General features: G+C 39.6%; 1 protein-coding gene across 1 annotated transcript in view; it reads right to left on the reverse strand.

Moving 5' to 3' along the window:
* The window catches only part of roraa (RAR-related orphan receptor A, paralog a), a 176,942-nt gene extending 150,009 nt beyond the window's left edge, over nucleotides 1–26,933 (reverse strand). The window contains exon 1 of the mRNA XM_053318519.1: nucleotides 26,361–26,933. Within this exon, the coding sequence (XP_053174494.1) occupies nucleotides 26,361–26,514 (154 nt within the window). The 5' untranslated portion in view covers nucleotides 26,515–26,933. The remainder of the gene's footprint in view (nucleotides 1–26,360) is intronic.
* Nucleotides 26,934–27,324: the final 391 nt, after the last annotated feature.

A 27,324-nucleotide genomic window follows, 5' to 3' on the forward strand; every position in this document is an offset into this window, starting at 1 on the left:
GGCCTAAAAATCAGATTTGAGAAAGAATCAGATTTGAATCAGATTTGCCTGCAGTGTGAACGCAGCCCAAACGACACCCATCCCTGTTTCCATCTCTACCAATGTGATGCTGGTCAAGGCGTTACATAAAACACACTGCCCAAACTAAACTTAACACCAGACGAAACAGCAGAGGACTCTATACTGACTTCATACTGCACTGTTTATAAAAACCTTTATCCAAACACTGATTAACTGATAATTCATGTGGAATGATCATCATTCAGTTGTTCAATAGTTCATTCAAAATTATTTGTGGTGAAATGCTGATGGAAAAAAAATACATTTGAAGCGTATCATGTGAGGGGAAACTCCTCAATTCCCCCAAAAAATGGACCTTGGAGAAATGTAAGATGGCATTTAATACCAAGCCATCATGTTACAAGCCCCACTGATTTGAAAAGACTTGAGCAAAAAAGGGGAGAAATAGGCATGTCAAGCTTAGCTTTATTGAAGGTCAGAGTAGCCTATTTGCAGTGTGGGCAATCTTCCCCTTAAGTCATTTAGCTTTAATTTCCACATCTGATATCACAAAACGTGCTCCCTGTAAGATAAGCTTAGCATTGGCCAGAGCTAAAAATAATAAGTCTTAGATGTTAAGAGACCAAGGTTTGTTCTCCCAAGTCATTAGCTGAGATAGCCGTTATACTGACTTTTATTCCCTAAGAGGAACACAGGAGGAATGGTGCACTGCCCGCTCTTGCCTTCAAAGTCATTCCAAAGAGTTTGGTCTCCTCACCACAAAACAAGATTTTCTAAGAAATATGATTGCAAAGAAAAAAATGACAGGAAAATAGTACTGACCTAATCAAGGTATCTTTTCTTATTTTTCTATAATGCTGAAATAAAGATGTTACAAGTTATTAATTTAGTCACCAAGTCAGAACCTATCAAGTCAATTTAGTGATGATTATCCAGGCACACACCCCATTGGATGACAAGCTGCATCAACTGCATAAAGATAAGAGCATCTTCAATGCACACTGGGGAGATACTATCAATGCCCCTCTGAAAGCAGAGATGAGAAAGTTCAGCAGAATTACCAAGTACTCATCGAAGAACTAAATTACAGTAAACAAGAATAGTTAATTTGTTGCCAGCAGATAATCAAACCGGATTAAGCTGATAAAAACTGATTTTAAGGTTCTGTGGCACTGAAAGCAGCGCGTGAGCCAAAATGCTTCCAGTTTGATAAGTCAGCCGGCTCCTCCTTAAAGCAACACATTGGGATATTTGATACACAGTCACTCATCCTGCCCCTTTGACAGCAATGAAGGTAAAAAGTTAGGGGCTATAAAAATGATATACATGACAACGGCATTTCATCATGTGTTGTACCAGCTCCCAGATACTCGCTGTTAACTCAGGACCCAGAGGAGCTTCTGTATCTCCATGATAAACTCATCTGGCATGATTTATTAACTAGTGAATCACACTCTGCTCTCGCTCCGTAACGCAGACACACACACACACACACACACACACACACACACACACACACACACACACACACACACACAAGCTACTCTACAACTTCTCTGGAACAGTAAGCCTTTCCACAGGGACAGTCAAAGTCATTAGCACCTCCAAACTTTCTCCATGCTAATTTTTGCTTTGATATACTGGGTAGCTCATTTAAAACATAGTTCAGAAACAGGGTGCTAATGCTTAAACTTTCATAACCAATACAACTTCTTGCCAATCTCGCAGAAGAGAACTCTACTACAAATTGTGCAAACGTTAATAATGCTTCTTAGAAAAAAAATGCATGTCTTTCAAGTTCCACTGTTGAAAAAATCATGACTTATTTCACTTTCAACTCATCCATCTTTCTATGGATTCACGGTGACTACCCTCATCAGTGCGATGCTCTACTCTGGCCAAAATGACCTTGTGGAGGTTAGGCTAAGGCAGCTGTCTTATCACATCGACCCTACCCTGGTCTCAAGCGGTCCATCGAGTGCTCTGCTGGCACCAGACTGCACAAAGAATGCTGGCATCATTTCATTCTTTGAGCCTCCATCTGCCACGACTCTGACCAAGGGGCTACTTCTTATTTTAGACAATCTATTCACATCCCCGTGTTCGTGTCCGCTCATACAGACCCCCACCGGCCCATCACCCCCGTCCCATTTACCCCTTACATTCACTCTTCAAACGCAAACTTGGGCTCCCCAGGCGGAGCTAGGCTGAACTCTATGAAGTAGACTGGAAACAACTGTGTCCTTTCCCAAACTTTGTCAGGTGAAGGATAGTGGTTCTGCTCTAATGGACAGAGGAGCAGTTTTGCCCTCTCACTTACACAGCACTTTTAAAGGATATCCCAGACAGCCAGTATAAAAGCAACATTCAGGAGCACTGATCACTTTGTAATGAGTACAGTCTGTTTATGAAGTGGTCATTCAACCAAGATCATTATGGCATTGCATTGTTAACAAACTGCTTAGAGATAGCAGAGTTCAAAATTGGGCAAAGAGGGACCCTTTAAGAAACATATGTTGTAATCCAAGTATCCTCAGTTAATATTCCAACATTCTCTGCTCAATCATCAATAGCAGTTTAAATGCCTCAGATCTTTAAGTCTAAGAAACATTCATATCTTAATGTTGTATAGCTTGTAGATTTCCAACTACATACAGTATATGAAACATGGAAGGAATTCCACAGCATCCAGAAGTGCTGAGCATTGTTGTGCATCAGCATTTATTAAACAGCCCATAAGCAAATCTTTTAGTCACATTGTGTCAAATACAGTATTGTTTTTTTATTAGCTCAAAAATGCTTAAAGTGAGAAAAAGTATCCTGTTGTGTACTGCAAAGAACCCTGTTCTCAGCATCACTTTCTCCTAATGCTTATTGTTCTCAGTCACTGACACATACATACATGCAGTACCTACTGTATGTGCACATACACACATACAAAAACTGCCTTGCGGTGTAGGCTTTGTTAGGAAATGTGTCACATTTTCATGACTACTGTAACTGCCTGACACACCATGGCAAGAGACCGCAACATCTGTAATGATGGATGGCCTTCATATTAAAGATATCAAAGTAACCCTAAAAGAAACACATTAAAGTGACATCTATGTATTACCAAGGGGGAATGGCTGCACATAATTGACTTCATATGTAGCTAGAGTGAATTCTGGCATGCAGCTGACAGCTCTGCGGAGACAGTGAAATTTTACTCTACACAGAATGTGCTGTGGAGGATGATGGACTGCAAGGACCAAATATTTGGTAAACGGCATCAGCATGTTTTAAATTCACATTGAAACTGTTGGCTTATCAAGAAATGGCTTAAAAATATGTCTGAAAAAGTTTTTCCTGTATCCATAGACTAACATGAGAATATGTAATAGGATAAAAGTTGTAATCTTGACCTGACACCTTCTGAAATGTGTATGCTTCAACATTGTTGCTTTTTTAACCACCTAGTTGGCTGTACTGGAACACACAAGCTCACAGCCAAGTCAAGTAATGAAAGATTGCCAAAGAAATGTCTGGCAGAAAAGACTGATTCTCTCATTCTGGATGAATCTCTACGGTAGACAAGTATACCTGAGGCCACTACTGTGCAGTGGTGGCCTACTGTGCAATAGTGGCCGCAAGTGTACTTTTCTACCATTGACTGACTGACTTTTTTGTGTCTCACAGGTGGGACTAAATTAACTGTAATCATACCTAACATTTAAATTAATGCACCTGTGAAAGCAGAAACCAAAGAGTGAACAAGAAACCGTTATTTGATAAACAACAACAGAATATTTAGATTTACTGTACTTTATATGGCTGAACTTTACTTAATTAAACTCTTTGGTTGTATTGAGCAGCTGCCCAGCTTGTTGCTTAACTACTAAAATATAGTCCTCGAGCAAAGATAAACATTGTAGTTTTGGTCCAAGACCTCTACTTCTTGAACTTGTGGTTTGGCTTTTGTTCCTCATGTCCCTTGGCTGCACTGGGATAGTACATTGTCTGTTCTCCAGCAGTTAGAGAAGCCAGGACTTTGGTGAATCTGAATTGTTTTGTGTTTTAAGATTACTCCCCAGAGTCTGAATCACAGACCTACACTGTTAGTGAGTTTAGATTAATAAATCATAATCCCAAACTCAGCACTCCTCAGTCACCTTTTTTGTTGTATCTACCGCCCCAATTCCCAGCAGGCTGAGCACAGACATGCATGTAAGATCTGTGCTGCTGTGGAGAAGGGAAACAAACAGGTGGTGTAAGCCTCAGCGGGCCCAGCACCTCCGCACAAAGCATCCCTGACTCTGTCCTATCAAAGCAGGTTGTGAGACCTTGCTGCAGTTCCATGGTAGTCCCTTGCTATGCACACTTAGTGGCCTCTGGGAAAAGCACTCCAGGTGCTCATTGACTTGCATGAAGGCTGCCTTTAGTTCTCACGCTGGTGCATTCGAAAGACTGATGAGCTGCTATTGATCTCTTGCAGTAGATGTTTTTTCTCATGTACAAAGAAGATTATATAATAAGTAATAGCAAGAAAAGAATTTTTACCAATTATCCTCACTGGTTATTATTCTAGTAAGCCTGAAAATATCACAGCAGCAGAAACATTTAACATTCTTTTTACCACCAACCCTTGTTAGCGCTACCAGAGAAGGAACAATGTGATACATGTGCACAGAGTTGGGAAAGTAGACTGCTATTACCCATGAGTGCTGTAAGATGCCCAGCATAAGTGAGATGCCGTTTGCTTTCAAGGACACTTATGATCCCAAGGTACTTGTTGAAGAGGAGGAATATTATTAACCCCAGTGGCATGGCCTTCCATTTCTTTGTATTTCACTGGCAGAACCGTCAAACCATTATATTATAACATTTCTTTGAATGGTGAAAGCTAATTTGACTTGGGGAAAATTGTTCCACGTAAGGTCAAAACAATGCCACAACAATGGCGGAAATGGGGCGTTTTAAAAATAACTAGACAGGAGAGGAAACTTCAGCAACACAAGCTGTTCTTTTTTTCTAGGCCAGTGTGCACCAGCTTGCCATGACTAGACACTTGTCTAAGTAAAAAAAGGGAAGTAACACACTTTTACTTTAGAGAAAAGCCAGATCAGAGTTGATAGATGCACAACTTGCTTTTAGATTTTTCGGTTTCACCCTTCACTTTGGAAAACTTTGTGAAAGACCTTGAAAATTCTCAGCTGACAAATTTGTCTTACTTGGAAACCAATTTATGCTACGATACTTGATCTGCTTGGGGGAACTGAAAATGTTGGTTTAGTAGGAAACATTACAGTAAATAGAAGCTGAAATGACCTTTTTGACTCCTCTATCAACTGCTGATAAACTACACAAGAAGCCCTACTAGTAGCCCTAAGGAGCTGTTATGTTCTTTACACTGTACAATATAAAAGTGTTAGTGACAAATGTACAGGGGTTCGTTGCCAGGGGGGCTGAAAATGTAAAGTTTGACCTCAGAATGGCTCTACAGAACAGGTCATTGAGTCACAAAGTTCAGATGGATTTTTCCTCTGGAAAGTATGAATATGCGTACGATAATCATGGGAATCAGTCAAATCTTATGTTCAATTGCTGTTGAGGGTAGTACAAAATGAATGACACAGTTACCAAAATCAATGAAGGTTCATCTTCTGGAGACCTTAAATATCCACAGCAGAATTCAGACCAATTTGAACATTAGTTACCTTCTGTTGCTAATTTGGCACAAGAGTGGCACCAGAGAAAAGGTCATACAGTGACCAAATGGATGGAGATCTTCTGGGAGTATGACAGTGTTTAGTAATGTGCATGGTAATCTGCCCTTTAGATGTGGAGAGATGTTACTGTATGTACAAATAGACATTTTGGCCTGAGGGTGGTGGTAAAGAAAAGGTCAAGGGGTCAACACAGTATGGTAGAATGTGCTACTCGAGGAAAGGCCTGGGATCATCCCTTTGGGGCAACAAATGAGCCTTGTTTGCAATTAGTTATTATGTTTAAGCTGATGTAGGTTTTAAAAAGGTCTTTTGATATTTCTACAGTTCCTTTTCAAGATATTAAGGACCAAAGTGTTGGTCAAGGAGAAATTCTGACATTATGATAGCATAAAAGTTCAAGGGATTACCAAAATCATCAGGAAACATCCTTGGATACCTAACTTAATTGCAGTCCTGCCAGCAAAAGTTAAGACATACTGTATTTCTCTGGAGCAAAGAGTTGCCAATAGTACCTGCCAATATTATTTTTTCCTTTTTCCCCATCAGCAATATAAAATAGAATACCTTTACAGATACCGGATACATTTTAAAAGTTTATAGAAGACAAAGTCAGTATAATTAATTTGCTCTTTGGTTTAAAACTGAGTTGCCAACCAGCAGCTTGTTTGACCCACAGCTTAATTTCCAAATAAAAAAGAAGGCTATGCATTGGCAGCCAGGTCTATGAACATATGAATACAGTTAATGCTGTAAGTAATCCATTAAATTGTTTTCATCTCAGAAAGTTACAATCATCATATTGGGGTATTATTACTGCTTGAACCACCAAACACACATTTTACCAGCCATTTGGCACTTGGCAACTGTTCATCTCAGACACTTTCCAGAATGAAAGGACTGTGGAAGAGAGAAACGCTGCTGGAACTCTGGCTGAGCAGGTGTGCTTTTACTCTTGTCTTTTCTGTATAGGACATGGCAGTATGACAATATTCTGTCTACCATCCTTAGTGACACAACACTCTGGAGCTCCCCTATAATTAACCCTGGCTGAGATCCAGCACAGGTAGTGGAGGAGAGAAGGCCCACTGACTGCCAGTATGTCTGGCAGACACCATCCATTCCCCAAACCTGGAGATGATCCTACACAGGAGACACTTTGACACTCTCTACCACATACACGGTGGACTCAGCAGAGCTTCAGCCAACAAACCCATCTGTGGAACTCATTATTAGATCACTGCTAAAGACTCAAGCAAGACCCTCCACACTGAAACTCGCTTCTGCAGATATTTTTCTAAGCTGCCTCTCTGCAATATCACTATACCATTAGGCCATTAAGTAGATCATATTTTTATATTCCTCATCCACTTTTTTGTACAGGAACAGGTTGATGGTGCACGTGTGTTTGTACTTCACAAACCTAATTTTTCCTGCTTTATATATAACTAGTAAATTGTTCCTTGTGTTTTCTGTAGTTATAAGATGAAGAGATAGATTGTATTACAGCTACATATAGAAGTCCCTCAAATCTTTATGTCTAAGAAACATTCAAATCTTAATGTTGTACTGTATAGCTTGTAGATTTCCAACAACATACAGTATATGAAACCTAGGAGGACTTCAACAGCATTCAGAAGTGCTGAGCATTATTCTGCATCAGCATTTCTTAAAAGGGCCCATAAGAGCTGTAACGTTCTGGGTATCATCTCAGTCGTTGTTGGATAAAGAGAATCCATAAGCCCCTCATTGTTTGCAGTTTGACCAGGTGCTTGGCACGTAAAACCCTACATTCATCTGCCAAAACCTGCTGGCTTGCACACAAGACTGCAAACATCTCCTCTTGCTCACTGCTGTGGAATTTTTTTTTTCAAGAAACCACGTCCTATGTGGAAACACAAACTGCACATATTCAGATATTTCTCTGAAAAATATAAATGATACATTAGTTTTATCTTAACTGTGGACATAGCATAATGTTTTATAAAAAATGAAATATTATCTTAAGCCATTTATCTGCCTTTTGTCATAATCTGTTACTACTCAGTTCTACTTAATGAAATGCATATCATCACACATAAATCAACCTAATCATGCATGCCATATTTTTTCATGCTCCTGTACAGAAAAAAAAATTGCAAGACAGCCCCAGTGCCCAGTCCTTTTGTACTGCCTTGTGATGAATATGAACTTGGGGTTAACCTGTTCCTTACAAAGAACAGAAATCAATTAATATTTAATTTGTCCGTAAATTAAATATTAAGAAAACAGGAGGTCCTTTGATAATGTCTTTTTGGGGTTGTTTTTTTTTAATTAATTTGAGTGTTTTCATCAAAGATAACTTTGCACCAAAGCTGTCACATCCCCTCGCCTTCCCAGTTTTGGCTGCACTTTTCTTTCAAAATGATTGATTCATGAATGGATGGCTGCACAGGCCTGATGTGCAGATCACTATTTCTTTCATACCACAATCTGCTTTTAAACATCTAAAAAAATTCTCATATGATATTTTCCATATCACATTTAATCAGAACAGATAAGGTTTGTCATTCAAATAATGCATTGAACATCCACTGTGTGAAGAAAGGTAGCTTTGTTGGTAGTGTAAAGTCACATGAGGTGTGATCACATGTTTGCAAGACTTGGTTTCCTTAAACCCAAAAGCTTCCTGTGTAAAACTCACAAAGAAGTAAAATTTAATTCCTATTAGTAGATTTATAGATTTTTCTAATGAGTAACATCCTGTTGAGCAGCAAAAGTATGACACAAATTACTACAGTATGTAAACTCTTGAGTCAGACATCAGATCAACATAAGCGACATCTTGGCATGCATATCCCTGCTGTTTCAGATTTACACACACGAAGCTCACAACGTCTGACTTTTTTGATATTTCACAAGTCACAAGTCAGTCACATTCTCATCTTGGATCCCAGAATAAGCGATAAATTGCCATTTGAATTCTAGCCTACAGGAGCCTACGAATATATAAACAAATTTTAATTGCTAATAATATTACAAAAACACAAAAATACTCATCTTATCCATGCTAAACTTGTTTTTTCATTGCAATTAAACGTTTGTGAAGCAGCAGCACATGTTCAGTACATAAAGCTGGCAGAGCATCATTACATATCTATATCCTTGCTATTTAAAATGATGACCACCTCCTGAAATTTAAATGCTCGCATCTCAACAACTATCAAACAATATTGGAAATGTGAAATATATAACATAATTAGGAGATAGTATATCAGTGACTGTATCCATTATCTATCAGTAATTTTACCTATTTTCCTGTCCCATAGTTTAAAATTCACATGTAATTTCACTTTTTCCATTAAATAGAGACTGGTGTATGCCATTTTATGGACTAGGTGGTTGAACCTGGGCTGCAGTTAAGGGTCAAACAATATCCAAATATATGACATAGGTTGCATGCGCGGCTCAGCTGGGCACAAAATACCCTTCTGTTCCCACTGTCACCTCCTGGTACCTTCACGCTTTGTGGATATATCTGGGAGGGAGGGGGAGACAGGGGAGAACCAGAAACCAGGGGCTGAGGCCGAGGAGCCTGGATAAATTAGCCAAACCACTTAGGTGATTTCAACTAAAATTAGCAGTGCTGCCTGTGGGCTCCATCAATTCTGAACTTGCTCAAACTCTGACAAGCATGGGGGAACTTTTTCCCCCTGGCCCCGCTATCTAGGAGCCCCCTCTGTCTGCTCTCCCTCTCTCTTTCCTCCTTACACCATATCCTCTGCTTCCCCTCTACATTTAACTATAGCGAGCTCCATCAGGACTCTTGACCACTTTGCATAATCAGTACAGTACATGCCAAGGTGCAGGATTGTTTTTCTTTATTTCTAACCTCACTCATATTAGATGCAGGGTATGGTTTCAATTTGAGAACATTTCCAGGGTTTTAATATATTAACTGAGAGCCACATGGTTGATTATAAGTGATGAACTTGAACATTATTTCAATTTGAAAGAAAAAAAAATCAATTTCAAGGTTTACACAGTCCATGGTCACAGGTACTTGCAGAGTTTGTTGACACACAACAATATGGTAGTTGAGAAACCACATGATCTGAATAAAGTGGAACACAATGAAATTAAAAAGACTCCTTTTGCAAAGTTGTAATACTGCACATATATTAGCAACACAGCAAGATAAATGTCTCTTTTTTACATGCAGTACATTATGTTCATATTTGTAATACTGTAGAACAATGAACTTACAATGAGATAATAATATAGCAATCCATTGTTTGAATTAGGTGCTGTTTTGTCCACACACATGCAGGATGCAGACAATTTCCTTTATAACCTGATGACATATGTGCAACATTTATGTACACCTGGTCCCTCCTGGCACCGGGTTTTCTCTCCTGGCCGAATTGCCAGTCTAACAAAATTGACAGGTGGCCACCCTGAAATTAAAAATTTGCAACACATTTTGCATTTAGTGTTTAGTCAACAGTCTCTCTGGACGGCCATTCCAAAACATTAAAATATCACATGCCTTATCTGTGTGTGGTTTAAGGTGTTCCTAAATGCTCTCATGAACAATAGTTGTAAAAACTTATATTCAGTCACACATAATAACAGCATCTATTCAGCTTGAAATATGAAAATATCTTGTTTGGTTTGGGGAGCATTTCTGTATCTACAAATGTTTATAAAATCAACCACGCAAATTTTAAGGTGATTTTTATTAGCGTAATTAATTGCTCACCGTGGTTCAAGCTGCAGGGTGAACAGCACTTTTCATTGCTAATCAGACAGTAACTCATCAGCACCCAGACAGCATGCGGGCTGAAATGGAGCACAGGAGCATGAAAACCCAAACACATGTGTATGCACACACGTTAACACACAAATAAAAACAAAATGACAGAATTTAAAAGGATGCTCCTATGACTCACTAAGACATTCAATCAGATATGTAAACATGCAGAAAATAGTGACTGATCACATTTGCTGCTTGAGTGGCTACCCAGGCCCACAGAGCCTGGGCAGATGAAGACAAAGACATTTCATAGGAGGACATGCACGGCTCCAACCAGCCAAGCAGACTAAATTGACCTATTCCTTAATCGCTTTTAATGAAGACAATGTGAGCCCTGAGTGCCGCTGAGACCCCGAGCGCTGGCGCTGCCTGCGCGCACTGCCGCAAACTGGCTGCCACACAAACAAAGCCAAGCAGCTGATTTTTAATTTTAAATTGTAAATTCCAAATCATCTCTCCCAGAGATTACCTTTCCCCCAGCAGACTTTTCTCTAATTTGTTCAATTAATGGGAATAGTGTTCCAATTAAAATGTCATATCCAAATGAATTTAATTTGAGCTGAAACTGCCTGTGACGAGTTGGTGAGAGATCTCTGACAATGGAAATGAATATAGCAGTTATATGAATATCCATCCATCTATCTATCTCATTTTCGACTCATGCAAAAGACCTAATCAAAGTCTTTTTTTAATTTATTTTACAAGATACCTGAAGATCATGTTCAGAAGTCAAATGGAAGAAAGAACTAACTTGATTTATTATTATGATCTCATTAGTTGGTCTGTTTCATTAACTCCAAGATAAAACACTGAACTGCTGACATTTCTACGAGTGCATCATGTTTGGATCTGACTGGTTGACCTGTTGGACCTGTTGTCAGTAAGAGGCAGCTTAGAGAGCTTAGACCACTAAGACAAAGAGATCGGATCAAAATAAAAACTATGTGATCACACCGCTGTACAACGCCACAGCCGGCTGATTTTTTTTGTCACCATTATGCAACTGTTAACATCTGTTACTTCTTCAGAGACGTTTTGTGAAGCCTAACAAAGCAGCAACATTATATGGTTGGTTAGAACAAGGGCTTAAATTTACAAAACAAAGCTGAATGAGATGAACCAGTGCAGACCGTTTAATGACCAAGTCAAATATCACAAGGATAAAAGTCCAACTTTAGACATGCAAATTGGATCACTTTTTTCAGCGTGCCAGGTGCAATAACTTACTTGCTCACACGTTAAATTAATTCATTTTTCTTCAACCTCTATTTTCTACAGGGCCAGAACCAGCAAAAAAAAATGTATGCAGACAAATGCTCTCATCTCTTTTGGGAATGTCTAGCGAGAGGACATTTCTCTGGGAGTATGCGAACATTCTTTATTCGGCATAACAGCTCCTGCAAACCTATTGTTTTGAGTTGACAAGGTGCTCCATGGAAGCACATCAGCTCTTATATCAAATTCACCAGTCTGACCCTCGGCCTAGTTTCAAAGTGTGTTTGGAGGGGGGCGGGGGTGGGGGGGGGGGGGCGCGTGGAACAGAGTGAGAGAAGGAGAGAGATAGAGAGAGTGAAGACAGAAGAAGTTATAGAGAGGAGATTTCCAAGGACGACTCCAACTTCTTAATGGAGTCTCCAGAAGAGGATGAGGAGGATGGCAACAGGAACAACGGCTCCCTCTGGGGTGAAAAGACGGGTCAGTGGTCAAAGGTACCAGTAAGATGACCAGATAACCTGCAGCTACTACTGATCCATTAGCTATAGATTCAAAGCTTAAAGACATAATATCCAGCTACAGTATCATCTACACTGCAAGTGTCTTTATAAAAAATACGCTCCATTTTTTAGCTGCTGTTGATTTTTTCCCTTCTCATTGTACACATTCTTGTCATCTTTCCTGGTTTGTGTATATTTCTGAACTATAGACGATTAACAGCCTGTAAAAAGTATGCACAGTGTCAAGAGGGCCGATTTCAAACACAGCTGCATATTTTGTTATTTCAGACCGCCCAGTTCGAAGTTGTGTTAAGAATACATCTCCTCAAGACTGCTGATGAAGTCCGTCTTGTGCAGCTGACCAGTAAAAATACCTCTTCTTAAATAAAACAGGAACAAACGGGGATGCCATTGTTTCTGCTTTCTTTCATGACATCACAGTGCATTTTGGCAAGCCATTACACACAAAGCAGTACGCGATCAGACGGAGTGGAGCTTGTCGACATTAATGTAATGCTGTGTCCACAACCGTATTTAAATATCTATCACACTTTCAAAAGGCTCTCATCCACTTTACATAAAACTATGGAAATACTGCTATTTATCAGAGGAGATGCAATATAAAAAGCATAAAGACAAATCTCTTCTGTTATTTCTAGCTGACAAAGTGCTGAAAATGTGGTATTGCAACACTTTCTCTGTATGCCTCCAGACATCATCAAAAGACTATTTTTACTTTTTTATTGGTAAATCGTCAACTTTTATTTGAAAGTAAAACAAATGACAGACGTTTCAGCCCCTTGGCGCACAATCATGCGGGCAGGACAGCAAAGCCAGGCAGCCTGACAAATGCCCGGCCAAGGCGAGCTGGAGGGAAGTAAAAAGACACTCCTCCTCAAACAGACCCATCAACTTTCAAAGAAGCAGGCATTAGTGAGTGCTCATCAAGCGGGAGCAGGGGCCCATCCATTCCCCCGGTAAAGCGGAGCAAACGGTAGGCCACAATGCCTCTATGGGAGGAGGGAGGCGGAGGACTACAGAGATGAGCCCTGGACCCAGTGGTGTTTCCGAGCGGAGTCAAGCCGCACGTCCCAGGCACACTCAATTCCCAGCCCAACTGTCACTGCTGGCACTCAATTCAGCCCCTTCAAGCACATAATCTGTGCTCGTATGGCTGTTAAACACCACACACTCTGGTCCTTCACTCATCCCATGCCATGGTATTGTTGTGTCTGCCTTCTTTCTTTCTATTATTGAGCCATTAAAGGATTTGGATCGAGAACCATTTCTCAGCATATGGTATCTTGATCAGCGACAAGGCAACTTAAGGACAATAGATTCCTTGCACATGTAGAAAATGATACTTTTTTGTAACGGAGAGTAATTCAGGAAATCACTTGCTGGAAGTCTACAGTCTGCTGTGGAGCGTGGTATAACCACTGAGATCATTTGTTCATTGGTTCATGCAGTGAGGAGCTGCGTGCAGCGCTATCACCAGGTACGAATGAGACTGAGATTCTTGCAAGTTGGAGGGAGAGTCATTGCATTAATCTCAGTGAACACAGTGGGGTCTAAGGTGGCACGGTGCCATGCCGGCGATTCCCACTTACGGCCATCTCTCCCGATGACAGAGCGATAATGTCACATGGGTCCAGGTGAGCGAAAAAATGGCAGCCTGCTTGATGCTCAGCCGGCTGCTTTAATTGGGTAAAACAAAGTAATTTGAGAGCGGTATGGGGGGCACGAGGGGGTAAATGATGGGACAGAAGGTCATTGCTTCTCTTTTACTCTGCTGTGTGCCATCCACCAACACTCCCAGCATGTGCTACAGTTAATATTGAGATCTATTATACACTAGCCTTTCACCATCTGCTTCGCACACTGAGAACCTGTGCTGCACACCTTGTTATTGAATAAAAAAAGAAAATTTGTTTTGCTTCACTGTATGTCTGTTTGAGGATGCAGCATACTTTGATTCATGGGGATCATAAGACACTCAGATGTTACTGATAGATGGCAAATTATAACAAATGATGTAACAGCATCAAAAGATCATTTTTAAGTGCAAAGAGCACAGTGTTGTTTTTTTTAATGGCATCTGTATCCATGCCGAGCAGAGTACAGTGAAGCACAATGTCAATTTATTCTATGTTTCAAATTATACTTGGGCTGCAACAAATGATTATTCCCTTTACTTATTATTATCATTAGTCTCTCACTAGTTGTTGTTTTTTTAAATGACAAAAAGAAAAATATTTTCTCTCAGATGTCATCGTGTCAGAATAGGAGCTGGAACAACTGTTTTTGCTAAGTAATTTAATTAAATAATAGATTATCACATTGTTTTCACAGATTTCTGTCCATTGGCCAACAGATTCAGACTTGGGAGGTAATAATTATTGGGAACATGTGTTAGAAATTTTAATCGTATTCAAAACATGAATCACACAGGATGACGTGCTAGTTATGAAATATTGCTGGTACCACATACTGATGCAGTATATTAGTAATTAATCAACATATTTGGATGCAAGTGTGCTTCCTTCCATGTTTCCTACTTCCACACAGAGAAACCATCTTTAAAGACTTCATAGTACTCCATTGAAGAGTGTTTCATCAAGTCCCTGTTCTCTTAAGAGTTTTACTGTATTACATATATTACTTAGTGAAAATGATCAAGACTTAAATAACTGAAAATAATGAGTGACAGAAACAACAAGCCATAACAAAAGGTGCTGTTGTGCAGACATTTTTCCAATGCACAACCACGTTTACCAACGACAACATTTCATTAACACTTGTGTATCTGCAAGTGCATTGGGGCATGTGTGCGTCTCTGAGCGCGCATTCAAGCGTGTGGCTGTGTGTGTGCTTGTTTGAGTGCAATGAGATACATGATGCACCTGTGTTAAACAAATGACCCCCATGCCTGGGTGGGTTTCTCCCAGGTGTGGCTGATGCATGGATCATGTGGTGCAGAGTGCTCGGGGCCACATTGGCTCAATCGTCCTGGGATCATCTCTGAATGTGGCCCTGAATTTGCATTGAGTGAAGGAACGGTTCACCTCCTCAGCACAGCCTTCGACGCATCTGAGGTGCAGGGGAGGAGTGTGCTAGACCAACCCCCTGCAGGCAGAATCAGGTGTTATCTGTCTGACTGGGGACACCACCATCAATCTCTCCTGTCCACTTTCCTTTGCCCAGAATCAAATCAGCTCAGGGTAATACATCTGCGCTGATGACATGCAGACAAGATAAGCAATCTACTATGCCAAAATTTTGCTGTGTTTTCCTTATGTGTTGATGGAGTAGCGATAATGTATTAATCACTGTATGCAACTGCTTTAGCCTCTCAACTTTCAAAGGATGCTGTGATAAAATGATATGCTGCTGTTTTCCTCTTCATTCCTCAAATAATTCCTCAAGCTTCAAGTAAATACAGCCATAGCAACCGCAATCCAGGTGCAAAGGTGTTTTGCAGTAGATCAAATAACACTATTTATGCAACAAAACAGAATGCACAGTGCAAATGCCATTGTCATTCAAGCAAACAATAAGCTTTGCACAACAAAAAAATTCAAGTCCAAGTTCACGGTTCAGCCTTTAAGATGTCACTTAAGGCTTCTATATTGAATACAACTGACAATGACTCAAATTGGGGCTCACATCAAACATACAAAACATAGACTGTTTTCAAATTCTCTTGTCAGGATTTCCCCTGTGTTTTTTTTTTACACATAAAAAAAAATTAAAGCGAAAAAAATGCATCATAGAAGATCCACAAGCACTCACTCTGCTCATTGGTCATCACTGTGTCTGGGGTGGAAATGAGAAAAGTCCTTAAGAAGGTCCTATTTCAAATGCACTACACTAATATCACAATTTTATATCTTAACAGATAAAGCAACTTATGGTTCATTGTCTTGCTCAAGGACCCGCTCTAACTTTTGAGCCACAGCCGCTCCTCTAATAAACTTCCTAGTCTGGATCAGACCATGACTACTAGCTGCTAGAAGCTTTACTCATCCATACCCCAACCTGCAAAGCCACTCAAAATAGCAGAGTTTGTCTTGTAGTTGGGTCAAATCGAGGTTGTGTTATGTTGCCACCACAAATGAACTGCTCCAAAATTTGTTTGTGACCAGACTGAGACCACTTCCTCTAAAAAGGCCTTGGTTTGGTCCAGCCCCAAGTACAATTGCTGAGTTCAGATCTTCCCAAACAAATCGTACCAAGCTGGAAAACAAACCAAAGTCCAATTTAACTGTACTAAAAAGTGTAGGTTTGAAAATGCTTCTAGTGTTCAATTATAAACACTTAAATCCCCTTTCAGTCGTTACCTTGGTTGCTCCTCATGGTTCAGTTTATGTCCGACCTTATTTTCCATTCACATGCTCCCACTTTCATAACAGAAAATATACAAAGATCTTCTGCACTCATCAAGGCCAGTGACTCAAACTATGTAAACACTTTATGTGTCTCATACTGTACATGCAATTTTTACATTTCTATTTGGCCTGGAACATACTGGCAAAGCACCTTGCCTATCCAAGTTGCCCTCACTGGAAATGAAAAAGAATACCGTTATCTAAAACATGAACTCATTTTTCAGCATTTAATTGAATCAATTTGTAATGATATGAATGGAAAAGTCTTTTATCTACCCTGGCTCATTCAAAATGCAGCAAAAATAACATCACTCAACTACAGTTTTTACCTGTCAGGTAGAGAATTGATTTGAATTACTTTTACAGTGAGGTCTGGCCCCGAGCTGTACAGCAAACCTTAAAGGCCCCAGTGATCTAGCCTGCAGCCTCAAATTCTCCATCAAGATGTTGCAAATGTTTCTGTGCTTGAGACTAAAGATGACCACGCTTTTGCAATTAAGAGCTTAAAACTTAGAAAGGACCGACTTGAGGATCTTATGCAGGAAAAATGATTTTAATCTCCTGCTGTTTTAGAATGTTGCACTACCGTATACAATCAAAGCATCAAAGTCAAAATAACAAGTGCCCTTTCTTGTAATTATTTTGTAAAACATGGTTTTATAGCCTTTTATGCCTTGGGCGACTAGGCGGCAGGGAGTTTTAAAAAAAAAGAGAGAGAGAGAGTGAGAGCACAGGGAATATCTGAAAGTGGACTGAAAGATGCAGAAAAGAGCAGGAGGGACGGAGGGAGGTGAAAAACTGCTGTTGACACCTGGTCTGTATGATAATCTGATCTGTGTATGATGGCTCAGAGTTTGAAAGGCACTTTGTCCAATTAGAAGTGTGCAGCAAATTTCCACCTGCCCCTGACAGAGATGAAGTGGCTCTTTCAGAAGACACTGTGGCAATGAGCCAACAAAGGGAGCCCAAACACTGCAAGTGGAGCAAGCAGAAATTAATGAGCATCACAAGCCACACTAAACACAAGATGACATTGAATGAATATTCCCTCAGTTAAACTACTGTTTCAAACTATATAATTACAAACTTGACACTTTATGGGCAGAGAAAAACATGATAAAGTAAAATAAAAAAGGTTTTATGTTCACAGCAAATACCAGATAGACAACATCAATTTCTGCTGAATTTGAACTTTTATCTACGTGTAACTTTCCCAAAGTTAAAAGTTAACCTGGTAATTATCATATTTACTTCTTTATAACTATTGCTGTTTTATAATTCCATAATTAAAAACCATACAACAAAATATGAACTTGAAATGAGTCCATTAGGTGTTACAAGATGAAAAAGATAACCATTCGTAATGGCTCAAAACATTTAACAAAAGAAAAAAACAGTCATGAGGAAAAAATAACTCCAATTTTGTACATTAATATAACTTGAAAGCAGCAGGATTCATTATGCATGTTATGCAGATTAGGAAATCGCAAGTTACTGATAAGTTCATGGTAAAGTGTATGAGGAGCGTCTGCAAGATATGCCACTATCAACATCAACCAAACGCCTTCATCTTCCTATTTCTGTATGTCTATTTCTGTCTGTCACATAAAAATAGGCTTTTAACAACCCAGCATGGCGTTAATTATTACGTCTTAAGTACTGCATTAGTAAAATAAAGCTGCAAATATTGATTGATCAGACAGATGATATTTGTCAGTGAGTGAGAGTAGGATTCGTGTATCATACATGGTGAAGAGTGACTCTGTCTTTCAATCACTGTCAGAGAGCAGCACGGCTGCGTTGCGGCATTGATTGAGCCCCATCGCACCGCACTCGGTCTTAGTACGCCTCCTAAAGCAATCAATCCACCGACACAAGCAAGAACCAAAAATTCATTAGTGACTTATTCATATTCAAAAGCTGCTTTTGAAAGTAACAAAAGGACTGAATTGTCTTTGACAGGCACATTACAATGAATCTGTGACATACTGTGTGAGGCATGAACAATCGTGATCATCTTCTATTATTTTACGAGCAAAGAGTTGTGTTCATTATTGTTGTCTGCCAGATGAGGAAATCTGTATGAGCAACTAGATTATTTAACAAAGATTATAGTGTTACGATTCATTAGAAACAGACTAAATGTTAAGCTAAGAAACAAATACAAATGGTGTCTTTGATTTCACAAATATTCAATATAATCAGAATTCTACTCTGATTTTTTTTTTTTTTTTATTACATGAAGGTCAGTAGGAAAAAAAGTATTTGGACAACACCATGACTAGTGTATGATGTTTCAATAAGAACAAGCTAATAGTTTCACACTGAGTGATTCAACATGATTAATACTTATGGGTATTGTTTAACTACTCCAGCCCATTGGCCCTCTGTAACTGGCAAAAAAAGAGAGATGGGCTGCGATGTTAATAATTAGTTGGTTCTGCGCTCAAAAAAATTCTGTCCAATCTCACCAGATTTTAATCAAAGGCTGAAAATAGTAGCTGATTGTAATCGGCACTCAGAAGTCACCAGGGGTGTTTGAAGAGCCCGTCAAGCCTGAGAGTGGAGCTAATTCGATTAAGTGGCGGCAGTACCTGGAGGGGACGGATCTGTATCTCTCCCTTTTTTATTTATGAGATTAAGTCGCGCTTGTTATTCCAATATAAATAATCAAGCCAACAGAAATGACACTGATTTTCAAGTTGTTTTATCCCCCTTGTCTCCAAAAGTTTTTTGTTTATTTCAGGTGACAAATAAACTTTGTTAAGCAATACTCCAGCACTACTGACGGAGTGAAAATGACGGTGGAGGATGTAGCATGCGTGCTTTGTCTTATATCATTTACCTCAACATGTGTGATAGAATCAAAGAAAAATCTAAGTATCTGCAGAACAAAAATGTTCCGTTCCTGCAACTCTGTTTCTCATTGTAATATGGAAACATTTTAAATAGATTTGTGCAAATTAGAAATAATAACTTGGTGACTCTTGCACTCACAAAAAGTAGAAGCACACAATCCCCTGACTGATCTGCTAGAAAGGAATAAAGTTTCTGCAATCCCCAAGACCACCTTCCCTTGTATAATGTTGAATTAAATCATTATTACGCTAATTAAAGACATGCATCCTTCTGCCTTGCTTCTGTACTTCAGCTGTACACTGCAGACAGGCTACAATATGCAACAGATATTACCATTTTCATCTCATGTCTGATGTCGTAGTCCACCGATAAACGAAGTACTTAAAACAAGGCTGCCATAAGGACCATTTAGCCTACAACAGGCAAGATAAATAATGTTTAAGAGGCTCTTGAGGTGTGCTGTTTGAATAACATACTTCAGATTTTACAACGTTACCTCTTCCTGTTTTAAAGCACGCGCAGGCACATAATGTCTGGGAGAGCGTCAGTGAACGGGAGACCCTCCTGACTTTTACTCTCAAGTGTTCAACACATGTCAGTGCTCTGCAGCGCGCATGAGGAGGCAAAGGTTCTACAGTAAAATATACGTATACTTTCTCTGAGTGTGACACTCAACAACTTAAAGTGCACATATGATTGACTAACATGACATATATGTCTGGTATGATTTTGTTCAATGGCATGGGCGTGATGGTTTAGAAGATACTGCTGGCCAAAGTTCCTGACTGAGTGTGAGGGGCTTACCTACCTGCTTGAGAGCTTTACACCCTCCGCACTGTTGGAGATATGAAAGGCTTGGCCCTAGATGTGACATAAGAATTCCTCCGAGTGATCTTTTAGACCCCTCTAGGCCTCTTCTAAGGGGCCCATTTCATATCAGAGTGGCACAGAGCAATACGGAGCCAAGCAGCACCAGTACTCAGGTCACAGTGTACCACATTAAATTTAGACTCCTTTAACGCCCTCCAATAATGCATCTGGAGTATTTCCGGTCATTACCATTCTGACTTTTTTTTTTTTTTATCTAAGATACAAACTTCTGTAAATGGGCCATAGATCTGAGCTATCATTCACCACTGGAGATTTCACATCAAATCTGGTGTCTGTCACTAGTTGAAACTTCCTCGCCAGCCCCAGTTAAGCCACTGGTGATTTAAACTCTAAAATAAACTGTCATGCTAGAAGAAAACTTTTATATTATAGGTTAAGTTTGACATCTAAACTTTTTATGAATATGCAGTCTAGTCTATTAGGGCTTGCATTTCATTGCATACATTATACACGTAACGCATTCACAAAATAAACCTAGCTACATGTGAACATTCTTAGAAAGCATTCTTATAGTGGTGTCTGAGTTTAGGCAGTTAGTTTGATACAGCCTGTCTCTTTTTGTTTGACATGGAGGGTATCCTGCACTGTGTAACTGTCTTGTAATATGCCAGCGCCAATTAACAACTTGTACACCCGTTGCACTTCAAAAAAAAAAAATCCCTGTACTGATTAAAAGCACATGGACATGGATAATTGGAGCCGTGAACATTGGTAAATCAAATTTTCTGTATCATATTAGGAGCCACAGAATATAGATGATGGAGACACATTTGTACAAAGTTGATAAAAACGTATATGGATTTCAGTCCAGTGAATTCATTAAAATCACTGGCCCAGATTAGATTAGAGAGAATCATGGGTCAGCTGTGGAACTCGACAATGGTATGTATAGCAACGTCCTGTCAGTGTGTAAATTTTTCACTGGCTGGGTGTCTACAAAGCGGTTTCCTGCAATAAAACCCACAGGAGTCCTTTCATGCAGCTTCCCTGGTAACAAATACTGAAAATGTTTTGCTCGACATCATCATGGGTTATTGCATGATTTGCAAAAGATACAGAAGATGACACGCTTAAATGATAATTACACAAATAAATCTTAAAACCCCTTTTAGCACCCCCTAGAGGGCAAATTGCTACACCAAACTCAAAAGTAAATCACCTATCAACCTCACGCTCTTGCTTGCTAAACTCAAAACATAAAAAATGTGATCTCTTTAAACATGTAGAGAATCAAAAAAAGTGTAGTGTTCCCATAAAATGCCTTTGTGATTGTATGTTTCTCCCAAGGTTTAATATTTTTGATGGTATGATGCTATACCAGTTTTAATCACCTACAATTGTTTTCAATAAAGCAAAACAAATATCGCCTTCTCAGCTGAGCACCTCCAGCCACATATTGGTATTTAATAATGGTAATTCATTTCAAAGCTAAACATCAACATCTTATATGATTATTCCAAAATTCTATAGGTTTTGCCATAAGAAAAAATAAAGGGCAAAGCAATTTATAACAAACTCTTTTTTTCATTTTGTGAGACATACACAACAATGACAGTTTACAGCAACATGATTCTAAATGATATATTCTTATTTAAGTCATTGTTATTATTTCAAAACAGACTTTCAGACAGATAAAGCCTATCATCTGAAATGACAAAATCTCAGTCAGTGCTCATTTAACTTTGTTATGTTGCCACTCACAGGTTTGGGGGTGACTGTGGCTCAGTGGTTCAATCCCTGGCTCCTCAAGTCCACATGTCGAAGTGTCCTTGCATAAGACACTGAGCCCCGAATCGCTAAGTGTGAGTGTGACCGTGTGTGTGTGTGTTTGTTAGTGTGTGTGTGTGTGTGTGTTTGTGTGTGTCTAAAGCGCTATATATCGCTCGTGATGAGCAAGTTGACACCTTGCATAGCAGCCTCTGTCATCAGTGTATCAATATGTGGGTGAATGAAGGCATGTGTCGTAAAGCACTTTCAGTCGTTGGTAGACTAGAAAAGCTCTATATAAATGCAGTCCATTTACCATCCATTTACAGGTATTTCCTATTTAGATAAAAATACTGCTGTTCAAGCGCAATTTGACCTTTGAAGCTACAAAAAGAGAAGCCCTTTTTTTCTATAGTAGTGGTGCCAACTACAAGCAGATGTCACCGTCTACGCAACACACACAAATGTTTACCTTTTTCACTTTAACTCACAGGTGTTTTCCTGTCGGGCAGAGGATAAGTGCCATAGATACTGTACTTTGACTTCAAATAAACTGATGAAAATATGACGTTATGTTAATTGTCTGACAGGTACAAATAAACGACATGATATTATTGCCTAAGAAAACACAAGAGGAATGAAACTCAATATCATGTTATAGGCAGCCATTCAGAAAAAAAGAGTCACCTAATGGAGTTTGTCTCCCAGATCTGTCCGAGCGGAGGGCTCAGCTATAAACCTATACCTGTATGTTCATGCTCTCCAGTGTTCAGGGAGCCCTAATTCATTGAATTTCAGAATGCCACAGCCTCAATAATGTTGCCGTCCAGTCGAGTGGCATGCAAGCCCCATGTCAACTGCAAGCTTTCTGAGATTTTGTGTAAAACCTTTTTTTTTTAAAGCCTTTGCGTCCCTGCACCTCATCCGTCTTCTGTCAACAACAACTAAATAAATGCTGCCACTCTAGCCGAGGGCTCTCGTTTCACTGCCCAAAAATAAAACTGCTGGATGAAAGTCTGCTTATGTGTTCATTAACTGAAGACTGAATGTTTTGTACTCTGCCTTTTTAGTTTGGATCAACGACTGAAGCTGCAGTATCAGCTGTGATTTGTTTTCTACTATGAAACCAACCCTTTAAAACTGTTATATATTTAACTATCTTTAAAAAATATATTGTAACATTGGCTATCTACAAAACCACTACATGTTCTGACATTATACACTGGAAACTGTTATTCGGTAAAGTAATGAGAAACATAAATCTACACACTGAGGGAAACTAATAAGCAGGATGGACTGTAATATTTTCCATTGAAACTACATTGCACTTCACCTGGTGGCAAATTTCACAATTTAAAAAGCAATATAGTGTTATTTGCTATTAGAACTGTTTGCTTCTTATAGATAGAAAGACATTCTTTTTACCTCTTTGTCAAAGGAAAATCAGATGACTAATTGTCACTGTAAATAAAAGCAACCAGCATTTCAACAGCCAAAACATAAGAGGACAAGTGTAGCGGTCACTGTCACTCAGTTTAGACTACTAAAGTACCACTATGACACACTCACACACATACAAACACAGTTCTGACACTCATACTTGTAGGATCCAGGACACCGGGGCTCTTATCAGATCTGCAGTTTTCAGAGCTTCCCTGTGCAATGGTGAGGTTTCATGCATCTGCAGAGACCATCACCTTACATAACCACGCCATTAATATTGATTGTTTCCAAATTTGCGAACTGAGGGATCTTGCAATATGAAAATAACACCCTTTCTTCTTTCCAGTAATGATATCCACAGCCCTCCAAGGCCTTTTCTCTGACCCACTCAAGTCTTACAGAGCACCGCTTCTGCTGAAGTAAGCCCTTTCTACTTAAAAAGGTATTAGCACTCAGGGTTAAAACAGTAAACGCTCTGCATGCAGGATAAGAAATGTGCATCCTCGAGAAAGTCTAATACAGCAGGTGTAGAAGGAAACTGTGCTTGAGCAAGTGTCTGCCGCCCGAAAATATAACCCTGAAAGAATGGTATTTAATATTCTGTGTCTCTAACACCACTGTGAGCTATAAACATGTTTTATTGTTTTGTTTTTTGAGTGGTCCTACACACTGAACTGTGCCAAGACAATAAACCAATTGCATCTCTTAATAGAACACTTGTACTTTTACATGAGCGCTTTATTAAATAAAGCTATTTAGCCATTATTCCTTTATGAAAGCAAACTTTTCTTCTGTGTTCCTGAATGTCAAATGTACTGAATATTTCTACATTATTCAATTTATAAATGCTCCCGCTTAACAATCCAAGTTCAACATTTTTTAAACAAATATAGTCCAACTGTTGCAATATTATACTACTTTGTTAACATACGTTTTACAGCCTATAGATAATATGACAGACAACAGACGATAGCCATTATTATACCTAACTTTAGGTCCAAGTTACAGAAGCCAACGTAATGATTCTGAGAGATAATTGTCAGTTGTTAACCACTACCTTTTGAATATTTAGTTGACACCAGGTGTAACAGAACACTGCAGGTGATTACACACTGTAAGATTTGAACAGCATAGTTAAACTTGAGTTTCAATTCATTCAGGGATTTATTTAAACTACATTTCTGACAAATATTGTTGTTGTTCTGACATACAATAAGTTTTTTTAAAGTTTCTAAAACTTTTCTACAAGCCTTCTACTCCTAATACTCTCTTATTATCAGTGTTATTCTTTGCCAAAGTAAAAGACAAAGCTTCAGTACAGGGAACCTCCTTTAAAGCTGCAGAGGTTGTCCCGCTGAACATGTTTTTTTTCACCCATTCAGCATTACATAACAAACCAAAGGCGTTCTTTTTCCTGTCTTTCTCTTTCCCAGACGCACTTTAATCCTGTGCATAAAAGGGTGGGGTAAATATGGGTCAGCAGGTTAGGAGTGTCTCAAAGTCAGACTTGTGAAAAGAGAAATCAATCCAGGAAGCCTCCCAACTACCTGTCTTTGCCCCTGCTATTACATAAGTGCTCAGGCTATGCCAACCCACAAAGTCACACAGTTTCCCTTTGCTGGTAGGTAAATACTCGATGAAGTGCAGTAATTTTTTTCTAATTAAACGGACGTGGAGATCATGGAGAGTGAGTGAACTGTAGTATAAAGTAAAAAGATCTGTAATGATGATTTCTGCTCTCAGTTGCGCGCCTCTGTTTATGGCTAAACCTGTTACATAACCAGCTTACATTCCACATTCACCATATCACACTCTAAATATACCCTTGCGCACAGGAAGAGTGCGCGCACAGGAAAAAAAGACACCGTGCAATGAATTAATTGTCAGGTCTCTACTGATAGCCTCGCTGTCAAGCACACACGCCAACTCTGTTTGTCAAGAATCAGCAGAGAAATCACTATTGCTTTGAACTTGGATGAGTCCGGTTAGCCTGTAGGCTACTGGAGACAGTCGAGAGGGGGTGTGGTTAAATAGGCCTACTGTCTGTACTGTACAACATGGACGGGACGTGGTGGATAAATCATGTAAAATGAACTAGTCCTCAGCAGCAATGCAGGCAGACTTTGACGGGCGAATCTGACAATACAGGCCCGTGTAGTTTTCACAGTCTAATTATGTGGAGGTTTGGTCGCAGAAGCCGTGCTTCACGCTTGCAACAGTTTTTTGGAGAGCTGGCGCTAAACAAATTCCAGCTGCTGGGGCGTCTTTTTGCACACAGGAATAACCGAAATCTGTTAGCTGGAGATGTAACAAAAAAAAAATCCCGACCAGACGGCGCTGGGTGCTATGTTAGGAATAGTCGAAGGCACATCCCTACAAAAGGAGAATGGGACTGATCGATCAACTAGCCCACAGTTTCCAAAAGTTCACTTTTGACACTTTGACAATAATGCGTCTGAGAGGGCAGGTTGGCCTGTTTTGGCATACAGATGCGCTCCTGTTGGTCGATTTTAAGTTGCAGGGTAACTGATTTATTTTGCAGTCAGAGTAAATGTGACATCTGTGACCGTATCACCCCCCTATGATTTGAGCTGTCAGTGGAGCCTGAACACCAGCAACGCACACCGAAGCCACTCATTACAACCGAACGGGCAAAAGCCGCGGTGCTCCTAAATAAAAAAGCCGCGTCCCTGTGGTTGGGGGAATTTACATAGTGTGCAGTTATTTATGGGAAAGCGATTTAATTCATTTTGAAGTTTCACATAATATATTTTAAAATCCTCGATCTGTCGTTATTTCTTGCTCCGTGTCTCATAGCGAAATACGTTCCGCTTACCTCTGTTGGTGCTGGAACAGGTCTGCCTTCGAACCGGGGCTGGATGGTCCGCTTTCCGGAGCGTCTCCAGGTTTACCGGGGTTTCCCTGACCGGGGTAGCCGGCTCCGACGCGCTGTTGCCCGGGTCGCTCGCTGGATCTGGAGGGGACTCCATGTTGAATTTCAGCTTTGCTGTTTAACTACCGCTTGTACTTAAAACTAATTCTATGCGGTCTGTGAGCTCCGACACGGCGTCTTGCTATCTAATTTAGACTAGAAGTAAGAAATGAGAAATGCGAGTGTGTCTGGAGGTGGGTGTGTAGGTTTGATTGTCCACTAGCAGCGCTAGTGAGAGCTCCAGTCATGCAAACTGGAAAGGGAGAGGTTGTCAATAGCCGAAGAATAGATGTAGGCCTAACAATAATCCATGCTGATCGACCCTGCGCAGTTTTGCATGAGAATTGTGATATTTTATTACTGTCAAACATTGTTGAACAGTTCCCCACATCTATGTATTATCTTACTTTTAAATAAGCCTACACCTAAAATGATAATACCACATGTAAGCTGCGGCTGAATTTAAAACTGAAATGTGTGCAGAATGGTTGAAATACATCATGATACATCAACTGCATCGGTGTATGATTTAAAACCTTGTAAGGTTATTAAACTGAAAATAATTAAATTACTTGTATGAAAACTGCAGTTCTTGCGTTTGTTTCATTGAACTCCTGCAGTTAGGCTACATAAGAACATCATCCTCATCATATTCCATTAACATTAACATCTGCAAGCATGTTTACACAAAGAAACAGCGGAGGTTTGGAGATTATTTACTGCAAATTCCTTCACTGACACTGTGTTTCCTTACTGCAGCATGTTGCAGTATGTAGGCTACTCCCTTTCATATCTAAGAATTCAAGCATGGATAGACAGAGCGGTCTTCATTATTTTCCTCATCATCACTTCCATTATCATCATCATC

The sequence above is a fragment of the Scomber japonicus genome, chromosome 5, assembly GCF_027409825.1.
Source record: "Scomber japonicus isolate fScoJap1 chromosome 5, fScoJap1.pri, whole genome shotgun sequence".
NCBI classification, from domain to species: Eukaryota; Metazoa; Chordata; class Actinopteri; order Scombriformes; family Scombridae; genus Scomber; species Scomber japonicus.